At 36.5% G+C, this 7,949-nt stretch overlaps 3 protein-coding genes across 4 annotated transcripts; 1 reads left to right on the plus strand and 2 right to left on the minus strand.

Moving 5' to 3' along the window:
• Positions 1–1,495: 1,495 nt before the first annotated feature.
• Positions 1,496–3,646, minus strand: ncbp2 (nuclear cap binding protein subunit 2). The gene is made up of 5 exons (XM_005808796.3): positions 3,499–3,646; positions 2,659–2,745; positions 2,479–2,573; positions 2,205–2,343; positions 1,496–1,946 (listed from the first exon to the last, which is right to left on the minus strand). The coding sequence occupies exons 1-5, from the start codon at positions 3,571–3,573 to the stop codon at positions 1,848–1,850; spliced, it is 495 nt and encodes a 164-aa protein (XP_005808853.1). The 5' UTR covers positions 3,574–3,646; the 3' UTR covers positions 1,496–1,847.
• Positions 3,647–4,232: 586 nt separating this feature from the next.
• fkbp2 (FK506 binding protein 2) lies at positions 4,233–7,029 on the minus strand. Of its 2 annotated transcripts, XM_023339925.1 has the most exons (3): positions 6,944–7,029; positions 5,381–5,847; positions 4,233–4,594 (listed from the first exon to the last, which is right to left on the minus strand). In XM_023339925.1, exon 2 carries the CDS (start codon positions 5,827–5,829, stop codon positions 5,413–5,415), a length of 417 nt encoding a protein of 138 aa, XP_023195693.1. In that variant the 5' UTR covers positions 5,830–5,847; positions 6,944–7,029; the 3' UTR covers positions 4,233–4,594; positions 5,381–5,412. The 2 variants fall into 2 exon arrangements, with proteins under 2 accessions (XP_023195693.1, XP_005808854.1); XM_005808797.3 differs by lacking the exon at positions 6,944–7,029 and having other exon boundaries at positions 5,381–5,937.
• Positions 6,615–7,445, plus strand: LOC106699918 (uncharacterized protein NCBP2-AS2-like). Its single transcript, XM_014472427.2, has 2 exons — positions 6,615–6,704; positions 6,776–7,445. Exon 2 carries the CDS (start codon positions 6,834–6,836, stop codon positions 7,137–7,139), a length of 306 nt encoding a protein of 101 aa, XP_014327913.1. The 5' UTR covers positions 6,615–6,704; positions 6,776–6,833; the 3' UTR covers positions 7,140–7,445.
• The last annotated feature ends 504 nt before the right edge of the window (positions 7,446–7,949 follow it).

A 7,949-nucleotide genomic window follows, 5' to 3' on the forward strand; every position in this document is an offset into this window, starting at 1 on the left:
TTTCATTACATTACTTGAGTACATCCATTTTTACAGTAATTTCCATACTTAAGTACAAGAAGTTTCAGATACTTTAAGACTTTAACTCAAGTAACATTTCAGTCAGTGACTTGGACTTTTACCAAAGTCATATTTTGGAGAGGTACTTGTACTTTTACTTGACTCTGAGATTTCAGTACTTTATACAACACTGGTACTTTCAGAACCCTGTTACGTCCCGCTGCCCTCACCCTGGCTCGTTCTTATTAATGTTTTTAATGCTGATTACGGGAGAGAAGAGGCCTCAACGAAGTGTGTAATAATTTACACACAAAATTAACAAAGTAAAGAAAATTAAACTGGGCACCTGACGGAACACAGCGTGGCGGGGCTGACCTTACCTTGACCTTACCTTGACCTTACCTTGACCAGCTGGCATCCATTGGAAAAGGGCGAGCCCTCATTCACCCGCCGCTCCGTTTAATAGTTTTTTTTCTTTATCTTTAAATATATATCTAGTTTTTTCTCTTTTCCTAAAAACCGAACCTCTGGTGATTTAGTCGGTGGTTGATCTTGGCAGGCGTGTAGCTCCCCGGTGCTAAAATGCTTTAGCGTCCAGCCGGTTTTCCCAAAACAGACTTCATCCCGGCCAAAACTTCCGACGCTCCCCTCTGGGTGGATCCGTCCCGAGGTGAAGGTACTCCTTTTCCGTCCAGAACCTCCCGCACCGTATTCTTAATTAATTTTTCTTCGCCCAAATCTCCGCTGCTGCGGCAGCTTCTTACGCGCCACCATCACTCATCAAAACTCAGGTGCGCCACCAGCCCAGCTACACCTGGGCTGGCTGAGCCCCGCCCCCACCAGTGAACCGTCAAAGGTGCCAACAATAAAAACAAAAATAAACAATCAGGAGGCGGAAGCAAAGTGTGAGCATGTAACAAACCCCAAATCACTGGATACTGTCTTTAAATGTCAATAAATACTGAAAAAACAAACTCAAGTTTTGTCTAAATTGATTTTTTATGGTAAACAATTTGACACATAAATTGGTCATGATTAATGCAACTGTAATTCAATCTGCATTTGTAATATTTTAGGTGTTTCTAGATTAATTTTGTTACTTTCCAGACAAAATTGAGAGCTTTGCATTTTTACCAGGAATAAAATGTGAACAGGCAACCCGGAAAAATTAAAAAACATAAAAAGAATGTTGAAAGAAATAAATTACTGACCACCAGGGAACAAAACTGTATATTTTTGCTGTCATTGATTTTCCATCTAAAGTGTAGTTTAATTTGTAAATTTTATGTCCATTTGCTACAAAAGTAAAATATAAATAAAAGTTGAAAGGAAATCCTGTAAATCTTCAGTAAAATGTTTCCAACTCCAGTGAAAACTATATATATATAAATATATATATGCCGTGTGTATATATATATATATATATATATATATATATATATATATATATATATATATATATATATATATATATGAAGAAAAGAAACCGTTAAAATTTATTTAAAAAACATCTTTATTGAAATAAATGGTAAACAGTTTGACAAATTTTCATTTAGGTAAAGAAACTCAGAGCAAACGATGCTTTCTAGACAGGGAGAGTTAATCTGATAACTTTATTTTTATTGGACTTTTCAACTTTAATAAAAAATAATAATAATTTAAAAAGAAAAAAACACTCAGCCTGAAATTGTTTATGTTGGACAAAGATGTGTTTTAGCCAAAGAAAGTTTCCTTCACATCTTTAGCTCTAAGTTCCACCTGTAAAGTTCTTCTTCTGCTTTTTTTAGCGTCTTTCCAGATGTTGCTGGGAAATGAATCCGTCCGGGACGGGATGGCACCGACTCCGTCTAAAAAGAGTTCGGTCTCTCTGTGCTCCGATGCTGCTGAGCTAGCTTACCGTAGCCGCCTCTGGCCGGGTCGTAGTCCTGCCTGTACTCATCCCTCACCTGAAGAAACCAAACACAACCAGAGGCGACATTAAACACACAACAATGACTCAGACAGGATATTTTACTACATTCAGGTTTGTCATTACAACAGGTTTTACTGGATGATAAATTGTCCCAGAAGTTATTGTTATAAACAATAATGTTGTTGCTTTGAGACCATTTCTAAGTAATATAATGGTTAAAGTAATTCAGGAACACATTTTTAAAGATCAATAAACGTTAAATTCTAATGAACATTTAAGTTCTTCTTCTTACTTGTCCTCCAGATTTCCCGCGGCCGTACTGCCTGCCCTCCTTGAAGCCGGCGTCCCAGTCCGTCCTGATGATGCGATCGTCCAGCCGTGTGCCGTTAACGAAGCGCATGGCGTTCTCCGCGTCTCCCCGTGTGTAATATCTGATACAACAGCAGCTAAGGTGTGTGTCACACACTCTGAGTTTAAATTTCTTAAAACAGTCAGGCAAACACATTTTGGGTGTGGAAACTTCCTTTTTTTTCTCTGTTTGGCACATTTAAAATTTGAAAGGATACTCTACAAAACAGAATCCACAGGCCGTCTTCTTGATTTTATCCAGACCTATGATGATGCGCTTCACATCGCCACATTTAGAAAACAGTTCATGCACCTGTTTTCACAACACAAATCGAAAATAAATAGACCTGAAATGTTTTAATGAGACTTTAAAGTCAGATTATGACTGAGGGTTGTACCTGCTCCTCGGTGGTGTAGAAGGAGAGATTCCCCACATATAGAGTATTGCTCTGCTTCAGCAACTTCTCCTGTTCATAGCGATTCCCCTACAGCAGGAGAAACAGAAAAAATGTGAATAAAAAATACTCTGAGAAAGCTAATATTTCAAATCCCATCTAAAATGAGTCTCTTATACATTAAACTGTAGGGAATTAAACAAGGATATCCTAAATCTACAGTAAAATAATGTTTTCTTCCAAAAATGCATTGAAAAAAAAAGTTTTTAATGCAAGAACTTTATCAAAGTTTTGATTTTATCTATGTGGTTTGTGTTTCTCTGAGGAGAAATTTCAATGTTTGTACATTTTGTGATTAAAAAAAAGTATCTTGAACAGCAAAAGTATGGCTAAAAACGAATTGTTTTTTAACTGAGTTGAATTTTTAAATGGAATTTCTTTAAAACTGAATAAAAGCGCAAAATTGGAAAATGTAAATTATAGTGTTTCATTATCAAATCATGGCTGGGATTACAATTTAAAACAAATTTTCCTTCCATTTGTTGGTGCTTAAACAAAAGTAGATGAATACAGACAGAAGTTACGGAGCAAAATATAACCACTTTAAACACGGTTTGAGTTAGGCACATTTTCTCATATCATGATACATTTAAACAAGTATAAGCCAGTATTTTTTTGATTGTATGTGCAGCAAATTCAAGCGAATCTCGTTAAACTACATCATAGCAACAACCGCGTTCATTCAAAGACTTTAGCCGTTAGCTTCCCAGCTGGCTAACTTGTAAAACAGTTTAAGCTAATTTAATTTCCACGTCGCCGTTAAAAAGTTTCTTCCTCACTCACCTTAAAGTGCTGGTCTCTGTACTGACTGACCTCGGTGTATGAATCGCTAGTCAAAGCGTTTAGCTTCGCGGACATTGTGGAGGAATCGCAGCACAACGCTCTGCTGCTTTTTTCAACACTCAGAAACGGAATACAAGAATTTCCGGTTCAGGTGTGCGTCAGTTAAAAAGCTCCGCCACCACGGATGGTTATAAACAGCGCTCTCTGCTGGTAGCAAGCTATTACTCCATAATGGGTACTAATGTGATGTACACCGCAGCTATAATAATGTATATAAAATATCTATTACACACCAGCCTTTCCCGCAATTAATTTTTTGTGAGATAAAAAACTAAAATAATATATAAATATTATATATTAATATTTACATTAACTAGTTTTTCAGCTTGTGTGCCTGGATTAAAATATATCTTGTATGCAACAGCACCATAAACCATTATTACTCTTTTCTTCCTAATTCATAAAAATATTGTATATTTCAACATTTTAAGATATTTCTGAGGTGTAATTTATCTTTTTATATATTTAGTGCCTTCAGTAATCTTCTGCTTGGTTCTACAAAATTGTTCTACTTTGACTTATGAACACATTTCATTTTTTTCATAAATAAATGAAACTTCAGTGTTGGTTTATTGCAAATCGGAAGTGTCCAGGATGCTCTTCCACAATCAGAAGACATTAATTATCCAAAGCTAAACAACGTACATAAAAATAATCACCGGCGCTTAAAAGGAAAAAGTTAGGGAAACATTTTATTGTAATTACAAAACAAAAATGATTCATAATCACTTGGCCCCTGCCTCAGTTTTACCTGATTTACTGTCAATCATTTGTGAAAGAGGAATGTAGAAATGTAAACAAGTTTTCATGAAGCAAAAATAAACAGAAGAAGTGGTGTGATGTCATCCTAAACAAAAGCTGGACTTTTCTGCCATATCATCGTTTATTACATCATACGATCATTTATGTCCTACTAAAAGCAGAACAGAGGCTCTGCTGGGGTTTAGATTCATTTCCCTGGTTTTGATTTTAATCTTCTTGATCATTCTTCAAAAGTCAGGAGGTCTCCACTTAATGCAGCAGCAATTCTTGGATTCTGAAAAAAGAAAAAAAAACTCAGATAAGAGGAGGAAGCCAAATCTAGATTTAATTTGTGATCTGCAGAGGAAGATCTCGTATTAAAAAGGAAACAGAAATGTAAAACTATTATCCTGCAATGTTTAAATGTAAATAAAATCCTGCTTTTTATAGCATAAAACATGTAAAAGTTAAGCACTAGTCATCTAAAAGAGTCACAAGAGTAACAAAGTAGAACAAAATAATCTAACCAATTTGAAATAAGAGATTAATTTAAATGAAATTAGGTAGAATAAAAATATGAAAAAATATAGAAATGTGTGTTAATCTGCTTTGTGAATTACTTAATCAACTTCCAAGTACATAGTGGTGTACTTTACTGCGAGTACAATTATGTGGAAGTTTTAGTATTTTAAAGACCAAAATTAAAATAATTAAGTTTGTAACATAGCTATAATTTGGAGAATTAAAATTTCTCCAAGTCAAGCCAGCTGTTGGTAGTAACTTTTACATTTTCTTGGACGGATAATTTTACTTTTACTTGAGTAAAAATATGTTGGATTTGTGCTCCTCTTCTTGAGTAAATTTTTTGGTTACTCTAAACATCACTGAAAATAATCTTGTTATTCATTCACTTAAGTTACTCAGATATTTTTACTCAAGTAAAAGTAGAAATACTAAATAATACAATTTCTCGAGTAAAAGTAGTAGTGAAAATAAGTGCATCGCCCAAAATGTTACTTAAGTAAATGTAACTGAGTAATTAAACCCAGTTTTAACATGTAAGAAAACAAAACATACTTACAAATTTCTTTAAAGCCGTGGTTTATTTCTACGTCAAAGGTCCGATCTCCTTTCGATGCTCAGCAGCTCCACTTCGAAGATGAGCGTCGCTCCTCCGGGGATCTTCGGCGGAGCTCCCCGGTCTCCGTAGCCCAGCTCCGCCGGGATGACCAGCTTCCTCTTCTCGCCCTCGCACATGCCCAGCAGGCCCTGGTCCCAGCCCTTGATCACCTGGCCGGTTCCCAGGGTGAAGGTGAACGGCCGGTCCCGGGGAATGCTGCTGTCGAACTCCGTTCCGTCCTCCAGCTTGCCGGTGTAGTGCATGTTCAGCACGTCGCCTTTGCGGGACTTGATGGGACAGTTGTCCACTCGCTTCTTGATCCCGATCTGCAGCTTCTTCTTGTCGGCTCCGCTAACCGCCGCGGGGCCGAGGGAGAGGGCCGCCATTACAACCAGCAACAGCAGCCGCATGGTTACAGAGCAGGAGAGCTGAAAAAATGTGAAAAATGGACAAATTAAGAGAGCTAGAAAATCCCTTCATGCAAAACGGATGTACGAGCAGTACGACCGGATGTAGTTCACCACCTGGTGTTACCGGATAAACATCCCGGAGGATATTGGGACTGAACATTTCGGTCAAAGAACTTGTATTTTTTAAAATACAAGTTTGAAAGAATATCGATAGGGACTGTGTTAAAACCGTCCCTAACTTTGTACAGTAAAAAAATGAGTTAAATTGTTTTTATAAATACTTTTTTTTTTTGTAAAGTCGAAAAAACTTGTTTTTTTTACATTTGTATTTTTATGTTGTATGTAATATAATAAAGTTGACTGTTTATACGTCTACTCATTTTAATTAACATTTAATTTAATAATGTAATATGTATTGTGATTTTTTTATTATAATTTCATAATGAAAAACAAATAATTGTGTGTGTGTGTGTGTGTGTGTGTGTGTGTGTGTGTATTTCTGCTGCATTTTCCAAGACAGCCTCTGTGTCTGTTGGTTTTTTAATATTATTATTCTAGACAATTCAATGGGAACACATTTGTCTAGTTTAGAAAAGAAAAATAACATGAATAAAATATCTTAACTCAACAATTAAAACTTTGTAGTATCCCACATGAATTCAAACAAAAAAGTTAACTCCTGCCCTTTATTCATCAGTTTATGCTTGTTTTTTATTCTCGGCTGCGGATCGAAATATTCCTGACATCCAGCAGGGGGCAGTAATACAACTCAATAGAATGCAGATTACAGTAACCCCGGAAGAAGAAGAAAATTATCTTGTTGTGTTACCAAACATCCGCTGTCTCTATGTCATTTAAATCCAACTTCAGCTGAAGTAAGTAAAATTTGTACTGACATAAAAATATGTATTATTTATATCCTTAATGAAAACTGATATCACTGCAGGGTTGAAAGAGGTCAAGAAAAAAAGGAGAGAAGAAGCAGCTAACCGACTGCGGACAAAATGCTATCTCGCATGTTAGCGTATTTCGTCAACAACCTCCAGGTTATTGAGAAGTTGGCGGAGTCCCGTCCGATCCGGAGGGCGGCTCAGCTTACGGCGTACGCCCTCACCAAGGCTCAGATCGTCGGCCGGGACACTTCGGAGCGAGTCATGCGGTCCCAGACGCTGCGGCAGGTCCGACAGGAAGCCAGCAGAGTCCCCGGCGACCTGGAGGAGGCGAGCAACCGCCTGCGAAGAGTCCGGGAGACGTTCGTGAAGGAGGTGAAGGAAGGATGGAAAGATGGCTCCAGGCGGATAAAGAAGTAAAGAAGACCGGAGGGTTTCTGGGCTGCTGAAAGGACTGATGGTTATGTTGAAGTTTAGGTCTGAATGAGGAAATATCAGTTTAATGTGAGTCTAACAATCTGCCTCAACAAAACTGACAAGCATAACTGGTTTAACTTAACTTTTTTGTTTTTAAAAACACACGGAAATGTTTTTTATTGTATTGGAGAGGGGGAAAACTCTGGATAAACTAATATTGGAGTATTACCACGACGGACATTAAGGACAATGCTAAGAAAAAAGTTACAATAAAATAAAATTTACGAGAATAAAGCCATGATATTGATATACCGTCTGTCGTCTGATATAAGCCGTGATAATGAGAAGAGTATCACTTTATTCACACTTTTACAATTGAAACATCATCAAATGCCTTGAATTTAGGGACTTTCGCTCCATTTTTATTTATAGCCACCTTAACCTACACATCTTTTTTTTTCTTCACTGTGAAATTAAAAAACGGCTGTCCTGCCAAAGAGCTTCGGCAGCTCTGAACTCGTAAAACATATTTTGCTGGAAACGTTTTTAAATGTGTAAAGATGTATCTGTATATATATATAATAAATTTATCTGCCATTACAGTTTAAATAAAGACTCTAATTTATACCAGATTATTTCCAAAGTGAGTAAAGATGCAAAATATATAAAGAAAATTTGGAGTTAGCAATATTTTGAGCTGTGTGAGAAAGACTACTTATTTATCAAATCGAAAATTATTCCACCAACTGTCATAATTTATTAATATAATTTGTATTTTTAGACATTTAACAAAAACATTCAGCATAAAACTGT

Source organism: Xiphophorus maculatus, chromosome 9 (genome assembly GCF_002775205.1).
Source record: "Xiphophorus maculatus strain JP 163 A chromosome 9, X_maculatus-5.0-male, whole genome shotgun sequence".
Taxonomy (NCBI): domain Eukaryota; kingdom Metazoa; phylum Chordata; class Actinopteri; order Cyprinodontiformes; family Poeciliidae; genus Xiphophorus; species Xiphophorus maculatus.

Excerpts from the sequence above, each read along its gene's own strand:
- ncbp2 (XM_005808796.3), bottom strand. The coding sequence starts at position 3,573 with ATGTCCGCGAAGCTAAACGCTTTGACTAGCGATTCATACACCGAGGTC. Across the intron at positions 2,574-2,658 it reads TCTACACCACCGAGGAGCAG|GTGCATGAACTGTTTTCTAA; the intron begins GTACAACCCTCA and ends TTGTGAAAACAG. Across the intron at positions 2,344-2,478 it reads TGTGGATTCTGTTTTGTAGA|ATATTACACACGGGGAGACG; the intron begins GTATCCTTTCAA and ends CTGTTGTATCAG.
- fkbp2 (XM_023339925.1), bottom strand. The coding sequence starts at position 5,829 with ATGCGGCTGCTGTTGCTGGTTGTAATGGCGGCCCTCTCCCTCGGCCCC.
- LOC106699918 (XM_014472427.2), top strand. The coding sequence starts at position 6,834 with ATGCTATCTCGCATGTTAGCGTATTTCGTCAACAACCTCCAGGTTATT.